General features: G+C 43.5%; 1 protein-coding gene across 1 annotated transcript in view; it reads left to right on the top strand.

Annotated features, from left to right (window-relative positions):
- Positions 1-21,049, top strand: part of LOC138449643 (cholesteryl ester transfer protein-like) — a 204,189-nt gene that overhangs the window by 47,009 nt on the left and 136,131 nt on the right. The window contains exons 2-3 of the mRNA XM_069604785.1: positions 3,188-3,302; positions 6,619-6,750. Coding sequence (XP_069460886.1) covers positions 3,188-3,302; positions 6,619-6,750 — 247 coding nt within the window. The remainder of the gene's footprint in view (positions 1-3,187; positions 3,303-6,618; positions 6,751-21,049) is intronic.

Below are 21,049 nucleotides of genomic sequence, written 5' to 3'. Positions count from 1 at the left end.
ATAAGGCAGTCCTTGTGGCGTTGTGCAAATAAGAGGGCATATACTAAGAAAAACCTATTGCCAATCCTTACAACTAATACAAAAGAGTGTGGGAAAATATCCAGAAGAAAGGAAGAAGTGTTCACAAAATAATATGTCAGGATGAGGTAGCCTGGGTCTCCCTTCCCCACGTTTTGAGCACGGGGTAAGGTGGGATCTTGGCGCACAGTACACTCTCGAGCTTACCCAGCATAAAATGACAGATCTGCTTTCAGTTATCAGGGCCATCAATGGCCAAGTCTCTTTTCACTTTAAAGGTCTCTTGCCTTCGAGGGTTGGAAGATAACAAACCAAAATAATAACAAAGGTTCCTTTCAAAGTTTCGCAGGGTGGTGTTCTTCACCCTGGGATGCCCCCCTCTTCTGGGCTTCAATTTCGAATCAATTCTTTATCGATATCAGGACCTTCTGTGTTTGCATCCAAGGGCCTGATACGTTTAAACGAAACCAAACATTCCTTTTATACAATAGTTCAGGGTGATAGTGGCTCACCCCTGGGTCCCCCTCTTCTGGGCGCTGACCCTTCTTGATTCTCAGCCTCCCTCCGCCGGGTTCATTATGGCTTTGCACAAAAACAGTTCACCATGGACATCCCTCTGCCGGGTTCACATTTGTCTGCACACTGTTTTCTGGGACTTTAAACTTCACCCCTCTTTATTGGCATCCCTCTGACAGGTGCGCTCTTGCCAATTCTTGTATCGTTGGGCATCAGCTTTTCATCCCTAGGACTCTCCCACTGCCGGGTTCAGACCCCTTCTCAACTGTTAACTTATTTTAGGTGCATTTGTACCTTTGGTTCACAAGTCTAAATGTCTTTTTACACAATGAACTGTTGACTTCCCTCCATTGGATTCCCTCGTGTCACACATACAAAGTTCTTGTCGTTTCCACTTTTGCAGGATTCACTCGCCTTTACTTTTCAAAGATTTTCTCTTCTTGATGCAGGACTCGCTTCCCTTGCTTTCTTAACAGTTTGTCAGTCAAAGACTTTAGATTGTACAGGGATTTTGCTAAACCTCCTGTATGACCACTTTGACCTGCCTTGGCGGCTCTCCTACGGCCTTTTGGTATCTGTAGTTGTAATCAACATGGGATCGACCATGGTTTCTCGAGTTAGCACCCACGTGGTGCCGGTTTCTTCTGCAACTGGTCTTCCCTTAACAGTTTAAGGTTCTTTGGACTTTTCTCCATATGCCAATTTGCAACTTTCATTCAAAACAGTCCGGTTCTTATCAGTTCTCCCTTCGACTCACCGGCCGTGATGAACCGCTTGGCTTTCCTTGGATCTGGAGTCAAGGGTGTTACGACAGTAGCAGGAGTTTCCCTCGCTCCGGCTTTTCAGCGGAGGCACGCACTGTGTACCATTGATATCTGCTGCAAGACACTTGGGCTATTGCCCATTGCCTTATTCCCTCTGCAGAGGTTTTGCAGGTCTGAGTCGAACAAGGCAAGGTTGCGTCTCTCCTTGTTAGCCTATTGATATTTGACACCTTTTATCCTCCGTTTGAACTGCCGGGTCTGGATAGCTGTCTCGTTGTGCTGTCTGCCTCTCTCGTACTGTCCTCTCTTGCTCCACCTCTTATCCCTGTAGGGAAGGGAAAGGGCCGTAAGGTGTATGCGATTCTGATCAATTGCCTGACCCTTTTATTGGGACATGTCAGATAAACAGTTCTGGTGTTAGTCCATTGTTTGTTGTGGTGTGCGAAATTGTTTATGTGGGAAAAGGGGGGGCAGTGTTTCTGAATGTACTAGGATCGGTGTCCCACTTTCACTCCCAAAGGACCCCCCCATCCAGGTGATCCTCCCTCTCTGGGCCACCCCCAGAAACTGGATCCAATAGTGATGGCCGTGTTCTGGCCACCTGGATGACAGATCCCCAGGGTTTAGCCAGGGACACACCTTCAGGTTTCTCACACTCATCATATATAATTTGTAATACTTCAGTATGCCCTCGATTTTTTTTTTACATATAGCCATTGCAAACATCTACGATTCTGTCTTTACTTCATGGGATGCCTCTTACACTAGACTCCCAGTTTATCATTACATGGACTATTCACATATCTCATGAACCACCCTCTTCCTAAATTTAGCATACATGCTTGCCACTCTGCACTAACAAACTAGGTAACTCTAATCTACTAATCTTGACCCATGTTCTTCCCCCTTGCCCCACCTTTCTTCTTTTCAATCCATCCATCCATCTTTTTATCGATCCACAGTCCATCCATCAGCATACCCATCCTGCCCACAAACGCACTACTAACTCCCCACCCATCCATCCCTCACACGTGTCCATCACATTATACAGTACAATGAAGATTCTTCTCATGTGACCTCTGCTGTCCAATCTCCTCTATGTATGGTAGGATATCCTCTTCTATCCCACTCTACCCCATTCCACCCTAATATCTGATTCCCTTTCACTGGTTGTCGTTTTCGCTCTAGCTTGCTACATTGTTGCTTTGACTTTTCATTAAGCATTTTGCTGGGAAGCATTTTATAACTGAATACAGTGAACATAGGTTTAGGCATTGTTTTAACGCATTGCTTTATTGATCAGTTTTTGCTAGTTACTTGGCCGTGTTTATAGTTCAGGGCACCACGTACATGTGACAAAAAAATGCTTGGAGTGAAAGGTTCTTTACGATTGTATACTCAGACATTAGTTAGAGTGCAGAAAAGTTACGTTTTTTTATAGGCATCGGCTGAAGTATGGACTGAAAACTTGCGTTAGTGAATTATTCAATTAAATAACAAAAACTTAGTTTAAAAATGTACACTTTAGAAATTGAACCGAAACTGTTGCTTGCTGTTAACTTGTATTTTTAGGCTTACATTTCTTATTTACACAAGCTGTCTTGATAAAGAAAAAAAAATAAATGAAACATGGCAAAGACATGCACATGAGAGATAACTATCAATTTTTTAAAGCATGTCCATGAAATGTGTACTTTCTGCTTCAGAAAACGTTAACACCTGGTGAACAATGTGTTCCTTTGATAGATACTACAATATGCAATTCTGTACATAACAAAAGGTCACTATATGCACTTGGGAGCCATCATGCACTGGGGCCAACAGTGAGAATCAAGACATTGCAAGTGTTTTGCTATTGATCCCCTCCCTTGGCGTTTGTTTCTCCACAGTGAACGAGCAGACAGCCCAGGTGATCCAGGCAGCTTTCAGGCACGCAACATATCCTGACATCCACGGAGAGCGCTCAGTGAGGTTCCTGGGGAAAGTGGTCTATGGATTAAACAAGTAAGAATGGCTTGTCCTTCTCTTGACTGACAGTCTTTACATGGTCCACACCCGGGGTATGGCAGACAGCTATGATTCTACTAGTGGTTCCCCATAGCACCCAATCATATCAGAGTCTGTGCTGCATGAGGTGAAGGCCATGAGTATCAAAGATTGGCCAACATTAGGATGGAAGCAGCTTGGGTAAGGGAAATCATTAAGGTAGGTTTTCCCCTACAGCTTGACAAAAGATCCATGACCCTGCTCAGGTTTATGTCCTTGGGTGAGAGGACAATCTAATCCCAAAATACAATGCTTTTTTTCCACGCTATTGCTCACAAACCTCTTGTAGTTCCATCTGTGTCCTTTTGGTGCCAGTGCATTTCTATATGTTTGGTATATTACACTACATCAGTGGTGCACAACATGCAGCTCGTTGGCCGAATGCGCCCTTTCAGGACATTGTTTATGGCCCTCCAAACCACATGAGTTTAATAATGAAGGGTTGTCTGGCCTATGGTCAGTCTGTTAGTCAGTCACAAAGTCTGTTATGCCAGGTGTGGGAAGCTTCTGTGGTCCAGTTTAGTTTTTGTCTTTGCATGTGGATGCATGCAGTTTTACTTCCATTAAAAATCATGATTTCAGACCCATACTACAAATAAACCAAAATGGTAGTCACACCTTACAGTAGAAAATGAATAAATAAAAAGTACACCTTAAAACACCTTTATTAACTCTATTACAGGCACTGATGCATCTACCCACCCGCTGATTCCCAGTTAGACTTTGCCCCATTGTATGAGACTTGTGTGGTACTTTCGGCCCTCCAGCAAAACAAGTTGTGCACCCCTTCCATACATACTTTCAAATTGTTCATTACTAAATATGTTTTTCAGTAGTGCGATTCTTTGTTTTCCATTTATTCATATATGGGCTTTCACTGTTGTATTTCTTTGTGTTTGCCAGTGTGAATTTCTGCATCAAAGCATATGCCATATCCGTGAATGCATTTTGCACTAGTGCACACCTTTTATACTGTCCACTCAACCAACGAACATAACCCACCCACTTTTACCCCATAAAAACAGGCAAATACTCCTAACATTGAAAAGTAGAGAGTAAAAATGCTCTCTACACACAATTGCGAAACAAACTGTCCACCCGCACAGCTCCACTAATGTGTTTGATCAGTGGTAAAAGTGGAACAGTGTCACAGGATGGAGCTCAGACTAACACCCAACCCATGACATCAAAGATGATATGCAAATTTGATTGATGACATCACTGATGACTCACATGTCTAGCCCCTTCTTTTTTGTTCACTGACGTATCTAGGGCAGGTGTTTTTCTTCACTTGCAGTCTGAAACTGAAAATGCAAAAGGTACTACATTTGTAGATATTGCCCTTCTCATATCTTCTTACAGTACTTTCCTTAGGGTTCAGTCATATCATATGATGCATATATGTAGCGGAAGAAGAAGCCCTGAAAAACAGGAATCATTCCTGTGCATGAAGATAATCATTTAGCTTATGAACAGTTTCTGATGATACTGCCTCTTTTTTTGCTTACTTTACTTTCTCTGTATATGCCCCAAACTTGTATGCATTGTGGTCTCATTATTTTTTATGTGTAGTAGTAGAAGTATGTAGTAAGTGATGCATTATTAGCCAGTTATTACATGTTTCACAGTATGCAAAAGTCTGACACAGAAGCATTCATCATGTTACTATCCAAGATTATAAATATTGCACCTCTATGGTGCATGCTGCAGCCAATGCCTATGTTTCTGTATGAGTAGGTTCCTGTACTAGAAAGAACACTGCAATGGAATGTTCTTTATAGCAGTACACAGATTCTCAATGCAAAGAGATGGGGGTGGGGGAGGCAGGCGGGGTGTTGTAAATAGGCAAGCTCCTTTCTTTGCAGCCCATATTGCGTGAGACAAAGAAAGAGGACATAAGAGTGAGAAAAATCCTGTGGCACAGCTCTGCTGGAGGAGCTCCAGGTCAGGTGTGTCTCAGACAAACTATAATGAGTATTTGTTTGACCCCCAGGATATCATCCTGCATGGTAGTGACCCTCTTGCGGAAAAAAAACCAGAAACCAAATGGTGTCTGGATGTGGTTTTGCCAACAAGGCCACTACTGAAGCAGATGTCTCAGCAGCATGTCATCACCAAACAAAACATAAAACAGCAACAGAACATGAAAGGAAGCGTTCCTCCCTTGCCTCCTGCAATGCATCTGAAATAGGGGAGCACACAGGGTTAGGGGGATTGCTCAGGCTTCTGTACTGAATGCAGGGGGCTGGACTAAAACATTTACTGTATTTAAAAAAACTAGCCTGGTTGCTTGTTTACTGGACTTGGCATCACCTCATTCTCTAAGGACTGCGATGAGGAAGAGTGACAATGCGGCACTGCTCAGTGTAGGCTGCCATCATACGCATTTTGCTCTTTCAGTCAAACAAACATTTGGAGATTATTAATAAGGCTAGTAGATAGTCATAAAGTGTACAGAAAAAAGTAGTGGAACTGTGGTCTCGGCAGGGGAGAGGGTAAGTGGAAGCATGGTGCAACATGTGACAGGTGTTGCACTGGGGCCATTGCAATAGTGTAAGTAACTAGTAACTAAGGCTCCTATTACAACTTTACATGCGCACAGCGACATGAATGGACAAATCCTCTATATAGAATGGTGAATATGGTTGTAAAAAGTAGAGGAAGGGTAAACGGAAAAAAATAAAAGTAGTGGAACACCGCTCGCGACCGTTCCCGCTCACTTCCATTACTGCTAGTAGAGCTCGTGGTTGTCAAGCAAATATCCGAAAGCGGCCCACAATGCGTTTCTCTGTCGTGCAAGCCATGGCATTAAGGTACTCAGATGAGCCTGCTTTCTCTCAGTCTTGAAATGATAGAAGAATGCACAGGCATGGTGGCATGGGAAGTGACAGCTCTGCAGCTGGCCAGAGCTCCAGATTACATGAACCCGTCACTGAAGAAGTGCAATATTGCAACAGCATTTGCACTGTTGCAAAATTGCATTCAAGCAATCCATTTTTGCCACGTTGCAAATGCGGATGAAAAATTGCACTGGAACGTGGAAGGCCACCTCCTGGGCCAAATAACAGCTGCCTGCATTGACTGGCCACTTTGCTCTTTCATTTTTACATCTCAAGGTGTTTTGGACTGCGCCTCCCATGATCACTCACCTTTGACTGTGATGGCTGGGAGTAATGGGAGCTGTAGTCCAAAACATCTGGAGAGCCAGTCTGCTAGGTTAGAGTGAGGAAGGGTCTCAGATGGTCTGATCTTGTGCATCTCTTGTCCCCTGCAGTATCCAGATCAACGACTTGACCATTGAAGAGAGCAAAGTGGACTTAAAGGAAGATGAAGCCATCGAGATCAAGATCCAAAATGTGAGCGCGACATTCAAGGGTTCCCTGAACTACGGCTATGGCGGATGGTTGTAAGTTTAGTAAAAGATGGCTGGGTGGGCGGGCTTCACGTTTTAGGGCTGTACAAGTATTTAACGGTTTGCAGTGGTTATACCGAGAAAAAAAACGAATGAAATAATAACGAACACATACCGAAAAATAAATACATGGGGTAAGGGGTTAAAAAATGTGGGCAGTGGTTTGTGGTGGTGTTAAAAGGGGGAAATGAGGTGTTTGGGGAGCAGGGGCCCCCAATGGAAAAACACAATTCAATATTTTTTATTTGATATTATTACATTCGTTTTTTTGTATTCATTAAAATCACGTGTAACCGGATTTAACATTGTCTGAAATGTACAAATTGACTGTGTAATATCTTACTGATAATTAAAACAGCATTAGTACCACTAAAATATTTTAGTTAACTCTCCCTGTTTTATGGTTCGTTTTTTCGGCCTTTAAATCTTGTAAAATACTTTGCAACTGTAATGTTTCCACATTTATACACATGCAAAAAAGGATACCTGTTATGGGCACACATTGAACTGAGCCCCTGCAGATCAAAGCAAGTTCATGTTCACCTTCAGTGCACATGGAGTACTACTACGTTCGAGAAAAGTACACGGGGCACACACCTTACCTACAAATGGCAGCATTTGCAAACACTATTCACTTTTTGCAAAACCTCACGGGTCACATGTATAGCTTGTCTACCCCCCCCACACTGTGTGTTTTTCAAAATAAAATGAAAACATATCACATCTCACTCCCCACACACCCTCGCTACACACACTCTCGCTCTCTCTTCCTCTCTCTGGTCACCAATGGACACGAGAGAGAGGGCATTAAGTGGGGTAAGAAATCGAGGGGGCCCTCATTTGGGGAACCTGGCTTGTGGGATTGGTGTGGCCTAAAAGTACACAAACCATAGTAAGGTACGCAAACAAATATATAAATGCATGTAAGCATTTATATATTTGTTTGCATGCCTTACTATGGTTTGTGTACTTCAAGATGGCTTGAAAAGTACATAGTTCAATCCATCTTTTTATAAAGCTTTGATAACGGACAAAACCCAAGGCGTCTTTGTCCGTGTGGTGCAGTGAGGCGAACAATTGGCTATGGAGCAGGGTGGGCAAGAGGGAGGTTGGACGGTAGCACAGAGAAGACTGGGGGACAGGCAGACAGAGTCCAGCGCAACGGGGAGAAGGGTCCAGCTCCCTGTAAATACGAGTAAAAAATGGAAAGCTGTGAACCTGTGTTATAGTAAAGCCTTTTACCCTGCAACTGTGAGCTAAACCGGCAAGTTCACAAACCAGAGTTAACGGTCAAAGCAATTGTCCATACCTGTGGGTTATCAACCAGTATAATCTCCAGGTATGGAAAACGTTTTTTAGGCACTCAGGCCAGTGGCTAAGGATTTGGGATTACTCTGTCGAATACACATTTGCACTTAAAACTGCCAAAGAAAAAGGAACAAAGGTTCAATTTCCTTGGAGATGGGGACGTCGTGCCCAGTACTGAGCGCGAGACTCGCCGGAGGAAATGTTGCAGCCCCTCGGGTTGCTCAAAACTGAGGTACAACATCGGAAGCTTTTGCCCTCATTCTGAGCAAACCTATTAGTTATAATGCAGCACCTGTGTATGAATATTTAATAAGGACAATGAGAAACACATTGAATGTATCTTTGGAGTTGACAAGTGAGAGTGAGTTTATTACACTTTCGGCTGATTAGGCCTGTCGTGTTAGAGAAAAAAAATAATAAATCGATAATTTAGCAACAATGCAGCATACACACATTAAAAAAAAAACTGAAGTTAAAAATACAAATTACATGCATAAAATATCAAAAACATCACAGGTGTAATTAGACTCACATGACCTGTGACAATGATTCTAAAAATACTGAAAATAATGTCGACTTTCCTCCCCGGCCTCACACATTTTAGCGTTTGATGTATGCTCCATCTCTTCCGATTAATTTCTAGTGGTAAGGCGACTACCCTAGTAAGAGCAGAAAGACGTCTAATTTGGCAGTTAGTGGGAATTTCCAGGTAAGGTTGGTGACCGCCATGCAGTGTATAAATATCCACCCATTTTGGGTGGGAGTGGTCAGCCAACTCTTCTTCATTGGTTAGTTTTGCACTTTCATTTTGCTTACTTTTTAGCACATTCAAGAGCGAGCTGTGAGGGGTTAATGGAGGGGTTGCATGTCTAATAAACTCGCTAAGCCCAAAGATGTAAGATTTCAACTCGGCTGCATCCTATACCTCGGGACAAAGGACTGGGAGAAATGTCTGCACTGGGCCATTTCCACCAAGCCTTGCGTCTGAGCTGATGCTCTTTTTACAGCAAACCTTCCTGGTGAGTTCCTCACTGTCCGTAGTTGGCTTTGAAAGCCCACATGGACATGGAGGACCGCATTCGGAAAGACTGGGTGCAGGTACAGAAAATGTTTCCAGAATTGGCGTTCACAGACGCATACTCTATTGGCATTTCTGTCCAAACCCCAATCTCTGCATTATAGGTGACTGCCTCCCTACCCCCAAATTTACCTCTAAAGACTCTTTCAATTTCAGCCCGAAAATGGTCCCTTTATTTACCGGCTAGGTTTATAATGTCCTTTGCTGCTGTTTTCTTAGTTCCAGTCTCCACTTGTACTTTAAAGATCAGATTTGATGAGATAGAACTCCCAACGAAGTTAAAACAATCTACAAACTCTATTGGCTCACCCTCCATTCTAAAACAAGGATTTTCTTTTCTGCCACGATAGCTGTTGATAATCATGGCTTTTGATGTACCTTTATTTAGCACTAGATGATTCGCCGTGCAACAGGTCGCCACTGCCATCAGTTGGGCTCTGAGGGCATTTGGTGTCTTAGGCCAGAGGACCGACTCCTCCGCATATAATAGCACTGGCACTGACTTCCCACAAATGTCAGGTGTATCATTAGGAGATTCCGCCACCAATTTAGACAGGTTATTGCAGTGGTCGGAGGGTATGAAAAGATGTAGTGGGACTATGTTCCCTGTTGGCCTGTCCCAGTTCCCCACAAACCCCATTACCACGCTCCCTCCCACGCACACTACAAACCCCTTATCAAATGCTCTTGCAGTTTTTGGGAATGTTCAGTGCAGTGCACTGAAGTGCATGTGTCAACTGCTTCCCACACTTTTATTGAAAAAGAAACCAGTCTAGAATTGTTTATTTTTTTAAAGAAGTATAGGAACAGTAAAACGTAATAAAAATAATTAGAGGAGCACTGCTCCCACCCATTTTAACCACTGGGTCATTGCTGCATGAACAGAAGAGAACTTGTGCTAATAAGCAACCAAGTTTGACTCCTCTTTACGTGGTATGTAATCTGTAAATTGACCACATGGTCCGTACCTGATCTGAACAGTGGACCTGAAATATAAAGCCCTGATGATATGCAGGTGCCTGCTCTTTATTCACAACTACATAAGTTTGACCCACAGCCTCTCTCTGACGACTGCGTCAAAGGCCTGTGCGAAATCCAGAAAGGCTGCATAGATGGGCGACTTCTTGGAAACAACATATCTGTTGTCTAAATGCCAAAGGACAAAAATCTGGTCTACAGTGCATAACCCGCTTCTGGAACCTCCCTGTATCCAATTTGGAATCCTGTTCTCCTCAATCCACATGTTTAGTTCTGAAAGGATGATATGACAAAAGATTTTACAATCATTGTCGCTCAGGCTGATTGGTGGGTAAGAGGAGACCTTGTGGGCAGGCCCTTTCTCATATAAAGGAATGATAATGGAATTAGACCAGGATGCGGAAATGTCCCATTTCTTACAAAGAATGAGAACGATGCCGTTACAGCCAAATCCACCAATTGCTAGCGTGTTTGATGATTTCCACAGGTATCATATTTGGACCTGGGGCCTTGCCTCTTGCCATGTGGTTAATGACTTTAAAGATCTTATTTTCAAAAAATGATATCGGCGGGGTGTATAACTCCCTCGCATCCGCTGATATAACTTCCACTGACACTATCAGTGTAGATGAGTACTTCATATGAACTAGATTTTCACCCCTCAACTCCCCAAAAATCCTGGAGTACTGAGTCACCCACTTTTCCTCAGAGATATTGGCATCAATGCAGGATTTATATTGGCCCAGCCCCTGGGTCATAGCCTTCCAGAAAGATTTGGAATCTTTCTCCGGTCACATTAACCAATCAGGCACAGATCATCCCAGGATCACGCTGGTGCAGATGCAGAACTTCACTGAGAGTTCACCCAGGGGGAGGAAAGACCACACTATGTAAGTCAGCCAGCTCAGGCAGCCGGGGAATTGCTGAACAGAGAGAGAACAGAGAGAACATTGGAGAAGGAGATGGCAAAAGAAGTTTGAGGCAGAGAGGAGAGAGGGGGAGGTGGTCCAAGGTGAGACTGGAGGAGTGCAGAGAAGAGATTTGGTGGAAGGGGTGCAGAAGTCATCCAGAGATTTGGACGTGTGGGTGAATGAGTCACTCTGAGATTTGAAGGAGGGGGAAGGGGTCACCTGAGATTTGGAGGGGGTGCAAGTTTTACCCCACAATTTCGATGGGGAGGTACAGAGGTCACCCGTAGATTTGGAGGAGGGCTGCTCGGATCACTCAGTGATTTGGAAAAAGAATTGCAAGTGTCACCTAGAGATTTGGATGAGGCGTAAAGGAGTCACCCTGATATTTGGAGAATCGGTGCATGGGTCATTCAGAGATTTGGCTGATGGGTGCAGAGGCCACTTTGAGATTTGGAGGAGGGGCTAACGGTTACCCTGCAATTTGGCAGGGATTCATAATTCATCCCACAATTTCAGGAGAAGTTACAGGAGTCAACCTGAGATTTGGACAAGCATGTGCAAGCGTTATCCTCAGATTTTGAGGTGAGTGCAAGAGCAAGAGTCCCCCCAAGAATTTGAGGAGGAGGTACAGTAGTTAATCAGAGATTTGCAGAGTGGAGAAATCTATGCTATAAAAGGTGAAGAAGTAAATATAGAAAGAGATCTAGAGAGTGGAGACACGTGTGCCCAAAGGGGTGAAGAAGGATGCAGAGAGAGATATTTGGAGAGTAGATATGGTTGTGTCCAAAGGGACGAAGAAGGTAATAGAATGAACGTTTGAAGATTGTAAGTAGAGTCCACAGAGGGGTAGAAGAAGCTACTGAGGGAGTTGGAAAATAAATCCCAAGCGGGAGAGAAGGAGATACTACTAGGATAAGAAGATATGTGAGACGTGAGACCAGCCAGCGACTCTGGGAAGATTCTGACAAACCATGCTCATCCAAGGCAGGCACATAAGGCCTCTGCAGTTACACTGAAGGTGAGGAGTGATAAAAGGATTACAGAGGAAGGAGGGATGTCCAGCCCAACACCTCACATGAAGAGAGAAGGGGTTTGAGAGGGAGGATAGGGCCACACTCTTCCTTCTACCATGACCGACCTTGAACCCCACATAGCCTGTTACTACTAATTTTAGACAAGCCCCATACTATTAAGAACACTAAGAAAGACAGACCTGATCAAACCTCCTGTGCCCCCTGAAAGAGGTGGTTCAGGGATATGTCTTTAATGTTTGTATTTAGTGGAGGAATTCTCATAAAATCATTTGTGTATCTTCTCTGTAGATAACACTTAGGAGATTTTCTGTTGTGTTGTTCATCTTGAAATTCAAGGAAGGATTCCTCTCAAACTAACCTGTATCCTTCTTTTTGTAACTTTGAAACATTGTAATAGCCATGGTGTACATATATATTCACTAAAACCACAAACAACAGTCATTTGGTTCTTGAACTCATTTCTGATTGCTTTCCACCTCGTGACAGGCCACAAACGGAGGGAGCTGCTGGATGCTTCCGAGAGGCGCTGGGCTCCCCACCCAGCTTTACATACTACACACCTTCTCTGACAACTGGTGTAGGGGAGCATAAATAACAGCAGCTATGCAACGGGAATCATAGTCCAGAAGAAAAGCTTAATAAACAATAGGGAAAAACAGAGTGTTCGCATGCAAACTGATAAGGTAGTGTATGCGGTGGACTGGCCTATAGGAACTTTGAAGTTTTCATGGTAGGCCTCTGCACCCTGGGCATCTTTTGTGTACTATTTCCAAATGTTCCCTTAGGAAAAGGGTTGGGTTTACTGAAAATGTGTAATATGGGGCAACTTTGAAAATTATTTCCAGGGCCTCTTTTGGGACCGAGTCCACCCACCCCTGAGTAGCGTGAGGCTCCACAACACTCAATCTTTGCAGGTGCCATTGCAGTGTCTATGATAAGAATCACCCTGAAGTGGTTTGGGAGAACAATCACGTGACTCAGTAGTGGAGCTGACTTTGTTTGCTTTCTCACGCAGGATAATGGTGGAATAAACAACTATAGGATCTAGGGGTTTATCTAAACCAGAATAAAGATACCCTACCAGGCTATGATATAGTAGTAGTAGAAAAGTTCATTTTGGGAATACTAAACATAAAAACAGCAGCAGTAAACCGCATAATTATAAATCAGCACATATGAAAACAAATTCCAACACATTAAAACTATCAAAACATTACAACAATACAAAAAAGAGAGCATTTCAAGCAGATTTAAGTAACATGTTTCTCACAGATAATGCATTCTTTAAAAATGACAATAGAGTCCAGCCCACCCATAGCAGGCAACTCAGGGACACAAGTAACACAGGTACACAGGTAACACAGAGCAGGCTCAAAATAATGAAATTTCTGGCCCTGCAAGACTGGTTTCAGCATGTGCTCTCTGATGAGCGAAAAAGCTGGACAAAACAATTAAAAGTGTGCAAGTCTTCTTTGGGTGCATCACAAAACATACACAATTGGTTCTCATTCCCATTAGATGAGGCCACCACCACTGCTCTCAGGTGAATACAGTTAAAATGCGCTCTGGTAATAACAATGCGCTGAGAGGGAGTCTGAGCCCATCGCAGATACTTCTAGATACTTGGGTCTGTAATAATCATATGCTTCCTATTAACAGACCTCATGATCTCAAGGTTCCATGTAATATTGCAGCTGTGAAAAGGTCATCAGGTTCTGGTGCCTTTTTCCTGGCTATCAAAATTCTTTCCCCAAATATTCTAGGAGGGGTACAATTATATATTATTACCTCCAGTCCTAGAATATTTGGGGAAACTGTTTGATATCCTGGAGGGTGCATCATTAATGCATTTTTTTTTAAAGTCGCCAACCTGAAGACTTTTTTCATGGCGACATTATTACCTGATACTGATCTCAAATGACTCCCTTTTGTCCATGATATGCTGGAGTACCCTGGCTTTCACAGACTTTCAAACACTGGAAGGCATAACATCTGTCGAACCGCATCCACTTCCACCAGTGTAACCTTTACACGCCTAAGCCAGGGGATCTTAAAGTGTGGGTCCCTGGGCACCAGATATCTAAGTAGCTTATGAGTCAGAACAGCTTTGCTATTCCCCCAGACTCTGAGCAAATTACTTATATGCTGTGCTGCAATAAGATCACTAAGAAACCTGCAACCCAATTCCTGGTGCACCCCAGTACTGCTTTGACAAAAGTGTTCTCTACCACCTGGATGGGCTCAATCTTACCATATCCTCACAGATCCATGCCATACCTGGCAACAAGGTAGCTTTAAGCACCAACTTAACTGGTTTTGCTTTGAACCTGCCCATAGCTCTGGCCAACCCACCCCCCGCCCCCATAGTCTGTTCTCAAAACAGTTATATGCACTCTTCTGGGGCGCCTAAAGATCAATCAACACTGGCCACCTTAGCGCCTTGGTCCGCGGGATGCAGGCTAGCTACATAACAGTTCGCAAACCAGCCGGTCAACGGGAAAACAGGAACATGGAAGACACAGCTGCACACTGCTACGCTCCGCACTTTCAGGTAGGTTTTATTAATTGGGCTGACACCGCCTCCAATGGCAGACCACCGTAAGGAAAGACAGACTTTGCTGCTTCTTTATTGTGAAGAAAGAAATTCACAGCACACAGAACACATAACTGCAAAAGTCGAAGGACCACACGGGCGGGTGGTGTCCGCCCACTTTGAAATTCCGGCACTGCCCCCACCCCCATGTGTTTTTAAGGAATAAACGGCCAAGAGTTGAGCGACTTGTTTGGGACTTCAGGTGTGATGCTCTGCCTTGCACTATTGCATCAATGAGTCAATTGGTAATGATCTGATTACGCCTAATAGGCCTTGGTTTGTGTACAGTGATGGATATACATATGACCCAGTCCATTCTAAAAGATGATTAGACTTCTGAAATTCCATAACCTTCAAACAAAAGATATTTGTGCATGAGAGATACATGTAGTGTACACCTATGCCGATGTAACATAGTATTTGTTCCTCTCATCTCTAGGTGAATTTTTCAGAATTTGAGTGCAGTGTCTAAAGGCCACTAGGCTGTGATACTTATGACAAGAGAGTACTCCTTTTGAAAAAAGGCACCTCGGTCCTCTCCTCTCTGCAAGGATGGTACTGTCTGGATTATGAACTAGCTGAATTCATTGTACTTGTGTATTTTGCCTGAAAATGCTTGACCATGGGTTTCTCCGGAACTTGTTTTTTTTAAACGTGATCTGTGTTCACATACATAGTCTTTGGTGAGCCTGTCTTTTTGTTTTGCCAATGTATAGCAGGTTGCAGGTTCATTTAATGCCGTACACTGCCCAGGTAGCCTTGCGGTTGGTAAATTCATTGTATTCCCATACCAATCCGTACAGGTTGATGCTCTCCATGTTTTTTGTCAGGGCGCAGACTGAGCAGTTCCCACGTTTATGGTGGCCTACAATAGGTGGTAGGCCCCATGTGTTCTGGACGGTTGTTACTTATGTACGTTTTTGTTATATGTATGAACTACATTAGCTCAGACATTTGTAAAACAAGTAGTTAAATTCCATGGGTTTCCCACCATCGAGATTTCTGATAGGGGGAGTCAGTTCATATCACTCTACTAGAAAATAAATTGTGCTGTAGCTCAGATTGAAGTCTTATTATCAACCAGTGACCATCCACAAACTGACGGGAAAACAGAAAGGACCAACCAGACGTTAAAGCAATATCTCTGCTGCATGAGCACTCACACGGATCTGGATTGGGCATACCTCCTCTAGGTGGCAGATTATGCATATTATAACACTTTGCACAGCTCTACAGGCTTTACACCCTTCATTTTGCTTCACAACAGACTGCCTCAAGCCTCAGTGTATGATCCAGCAAAGGAACTGGAAATGCCTGCAGTCACAACACTACATGATACAATTCATTGTACATTAAAACAAGCTTCTGCACACTTACCACGAGCTAAGGAGTCATACAATACATTTGTGGATATAAAGAGGGAGAGCGCCCTGCCATACCACGTTGGAGATCAGGTGTGGCTAGCAACCAAACACATCCAAATGAAGGGTCCAAAGAAGTTCCGTCCAAGATATATAGGTCCATACCTTATCTTAACCCTAATAAGCAGCAGTAAAATTGGCTTTACCACCTTCCTTGCATATACATCTTGTGTTCCATGACTCACTACTAAACCCGGTCCAACCAGGAACCTGAGGCTCCATGTCGCATGCACTACCAGTACAGTCTTAAAACAATGACCCAATATGAAGTATAAAACATCTTCGATTTCAAACGCAAGAGAATTACTATACACTACTCAATAGACTGGAAAGGGTAGGTATGGTGTGCTAGACAGGACCTGTGAACTGGCTTCTAACATGCATACACTGCATCTAGTGGCCCATTTCCATTTTGACAACCCAGAGAAACTATGACCCGACATAACACCTCGAGGGGGATTTACGGGGGAGTGCTGTCATGGCCATTAGTACTGAGACCCCAGTTACCCCAGTTGGGATCCCATTCACCCCAGTTACATATTTAACCCAAGTTATTCCACAGGCAGTGGAAGGCTTGACCTCACTGGTGCGAAGATGGAACTTGCAGCACTCATCACCAAGTCCTATAGAACCTTTTCAAGCAATATGGCTCAGTCTGTATCCCCATATAGCCGCCGGGTGCTCCACAAGCTATGGCCTCTGCATGCTGCAGTAGATCATAATGGCAGTGGACCCAGGGTTATTTGAGCCATGCCCTGGGAACCCGCCCTTGCTTCGCAATCCAATACTAGGACGCTTACCATGCTCCCACTCCCGATACCTACCAGCTCTTCCACTTCACGCCTTCTGATCCTGCCTGCACGTTCCGAACCTGAAAGAAAGACAAACCAGCATTACTAATCAAGCAGCGCTTCACTCGCTCGGAACATGGGGACATTTGGAGTAAGTCGCTCCTTGCGCACACTCACCTTTAATAGCACCGCCATCTCCTTTATTGGTAGCCGCTAGCCACGTACCCGTGCAAAGAAGAAAGAAAGCTGATCAGCAAAAGCAACGCATGAGAAAAGCAAGATGAAAACAGTAAGGCCCACAGAAAGCCATGAGAGAAACGCTTCAACAACAATATACAGAAAGCAGCACCATAAAATACTGCAGAAAGATAGGAAGAGGAAGAAACAAACAGACATTAAAGCTGTAAAACATAAACAGCAAAAGAGAAAGCAGCAACATAAAACCCTTTAGCAAAGCTGCAAAGCATAAGAGAAGAAAGAGACAATTACGCAGCAAAAACAAAAGCAGCAAAAGAAAGACACCAGAGACATAGGAAGGACATTTGGAGCTCAGCTCCACAAGGTGCCATTGCAAGCCATAGCAGGGATGGGTGTGCAACCAGTGAAGTAACTGGCAACAATCGCAATCTTCAACAAGCACCAGCACAACCACTCAGAATGGTGAGTTCAGCCCACCCCTATAGGAAAACGGTGGAAATAAGGGAGGCTACAGGGAGAGTAAGTATCACTACAGTGATGTTTGCTTCTTGTTTCTTGGGGGCCCGCTACAACCACAGAAGAAAATCAACCCGGGGCATCCACCTACACCTACAATCGCTACTCCTTTTACCCTAAACACAACAGTTTACCATTTCAGAATGCTGCACGTGCTTTTGGTGGTATAGATCCCACTATCGTACTGGCACGAGGAGGAAGCGACTAGGAGTAGTGAACACTAGCAAGTCATTTCACCACTCTACTACTGAGACAAGGAAGAGGCCTGAAAAGTGCTGTAAAGGTCAGGCATGTCCCAAGTGCTCCACTAATTGCAACCAGGCCATTACAATTGGAATCTCACAACTGCAACCTGTCAAGTGGTTGCAGGTGTATAAAAAGTGAGGGGACAGCATTATTCAGACAAGCAGGGAATCCTGTATGCGAGGCGGCAGCCGAGGTGGGTCCTGCAGGAGAGCCAGGTAGCTGGCAGATGACCCCATGAAACTGTGGGGGCCAGGTATCAGACTCAGAAGACTCTTCACTCCCATCCTCCTCCTCACCTTGATCTTCAGTAGAGCTGTCTTGTGGTTCTGTCTTCTTTCTTCTCCTGTTCTTCTTCTTTTCTCCTGACTTCCGATACTTCTTCTTTTCGTGCAAATAAGGACGAGCTCCGCTGGAGGCCACGTTGTTGGGTTGTAATACACCTGACAATGAGGGCTCCTCGGGAGCAAACCCCAAACAGGGGAAAAGCCTCCTGGTGGAAAAAACACTGTGTAAATCCAGTGCTTTGAAGGATTGCTGTATCCAGAGTTGAGAGATGTATGAGAGATTCCGGAAGAAGCAGAACAAATAAATGGCAAAGACGAATGGTGACGTCACACAGAGTCGAATTGACATACATAGATGCAGAGACTAGAGAATGAGGATATTCTATAAGGTATCAAGAAAGTGTCAAAGATAAGTGACATCTTGGGATCAAGCTGAAGAAGCTTATGCTACAGAACTGATGAAAATATCAAGTTGTTTTACACGTGTACAGATGCAAAAAAACGCAAGTAGATAAGGTATTCTTGAGGCTAGCTTTATAGTGAATAGATTGCAGCAAGCGCCAATATATATATATATATATATATATATATATATATATATATATATATATATATATATATATATATATACGAATAAAGGATGGATGTTTCCACAACGTATTATAGCAGTGCTGGACTAAAGAAAGAAGGCCTCATTTCCAGTATGCCGCAGTTAAAAAACAGTTGAATTACAAAGTGAATCTCAGAAAGGCGAGGCTGGGTGAGCCCCGGAAGCCAAGATCTTATCAGAATGAAGTAAGCTGACATTGGATACAAATTGTGTGAAAGAACACAACTCCTGTTCAGAAGGCATGGGCAAAACAAAGAAGACGTCGGAGGTCTATTAGAAAATGGTATTTTAAATGCACTAGAGCTCGATTTCATGGTCTTCAGTAACGTGGAAGGATGAAATTGGACGAACAAAATGACCACACCTATGCATGAAGGCAGAAACGTGCCTTCACTCCTCTGAATTCTCGAGAGCAAAGAACACTCCCAAGGACAAGTTCCAAGTCCTAACTGACAGCAGACCACTGAGGTGATGATAGATGAGTATGCTAATTGGTGGGAAGCTATGGTTAAAATGAGTCCACCAGCACCTGGAAGCCCAGCCTGCGTGCTGCTAGCATAGGTGGAAAAGTACTGACAGAGGTTAGAATGCTAACCAATTGCAGGGGGCCACGTAACTAAGGGTCCTATACTTTGTGTAGCCAATGGGACGTCGTACATTTAGTGGCGTTCATAGTGGCCATTTTGAGGGGAGGGCTTAGTTGGCCCACCTGATGTTAAGAAATCAATCATTTATTCCCATTCTCTAGACTAGTATGGTACGCATACTTATATGTTCACTGAGAGCGTATCACTTATCTTCGTAGGTTTTTGTAGTTTACCACGTAGGATGACATTGGTAATTATGTAGGTTAACATCAATGATGACGAGTTTTTAGTATATAAACTAAAGTTTTTTATCAAACTCGTTGAGTAAGAGGATCGGGCGTTCGTTGATGTTCGTTGTGCTCCCTGTTTTAGACAGTTTATATTAAAACAGTTATATTCTTTGCCAAATACCTGAGTCATTTCGATTTATTGATGTATGAATAAAATCTGCATCCCCATCCATCGCCAGTGTATTGCTACTCATCTTAAAGAGCTGGGGTCAACTAGATCACGTGGTAGCGGAGAGGATGGTTCAGACCCATCGAGATAAGTAAGCTTTGGGGTCCAGGCAATATCACACGACCTCTGCCATTCGGCTGAAAGGACATGAAGCTCCCTGTAGGTAGTGGTACCAGTTTTTAAATTTCAGTCTTGCAAGCAGGGTGTGACGGGTCCTCCAGTTTCCACAGAGTCCCCTGTCTGTGTCTACAGGAAGCTGAACAAACGGAAAGTTGAAGAGGCAGTAAAAGAGGCAGATAATCCCGAGAGTTGGAAGTCGAACATCCAAATGGTGAGTAAAACGTGAGGTGGCAAAACCGTGTATGGGCAATGAATGAAGAAAAGTGATAAGGGGAAAACGAGTAATGGAGGGAAGGCTGGGGTAAAAGTAACTGAGAATAATGAGTGTTAAATATTTAGTAAAATTGACTTGAGGAGAGGCCAAGCAATTAAGAGGTATCGTGAGGAGAGACCACAATAAAGAGTATGCCCAGTGCCTGTGTTTTAAAAAACATAACAGAAGAAATTGTGCCTAGGGCCCTATATAGACGGGTGACGTAGAAGACAAATTCGTTTAAAGACGAATTTAAGGAGGACAATTCACACTCTGTAGGAGTATTTCTTAAAGGCAACACAGGTCTTAGAGAAAAGACTGTGAGATATATGTGGCCGGTCGAGTATGTCCGTTTGTCTGTTTGCTTTATATGATTGTGTAATGATGACGAAATAATAGACGAAATTGATAAATGTAAAGAGGAGAAATGCAAGGTTGAAAAACTAATTGTTTAAACTTGAGTTGATGGTGTTTTTTTAGTAGATTAAAGAAAAAAAACGTGATTTAGAGGGTTTGGAGCCTGTGACGATTGGTGCATGCTCTTATTATTTTATTTTTCTAAAACATACTTTTGAAACCTGTACCAAGTAAAAGTGAGTTTTGACAGTCAAGAGTGATGAGTCAAAATGGAGGATATTACTCCACTTGTGCACCTCTGCAACCTGTTGCCGAAACACGCACCTAAGCTTAGACAGTATAGTGCGGAATGGGTTAAGGGAACTGCAGACAAAATTTACATGTCGTGGCCACAAGGGGGATCACTATCGAAGGCAGTCCTGCAGGATATGACTACATATTTGCATGCACCATATGCAGGAAAAAAGTTCAACAAACGACTAGCGAGTTTAGAGCTCTGGAAAATGAGAGAAGAACCGCCTCCTGTAGATTGGATCCTCAATGTATGCA

The sequence above is a fragment of the Ambystoma mexicanum genome, chromosome 1p (genome assembly GCF_040938575.1).
Source record: "Ambystoma mexicanum isolate Mex_15411 chromosome 1p, UKY_AmexF1_1, whole genome shotgun sequence".
Taxonomy (NCBI): Eukaryota; Metazoa; Chordata; class Amphibia; order Caudata; family Ambystomatidae; genus Ambystoma; species Ambystoma mexicanum.
This window is presented reverse-complemented; position numbering and strand designations above follow the sequence as displayed.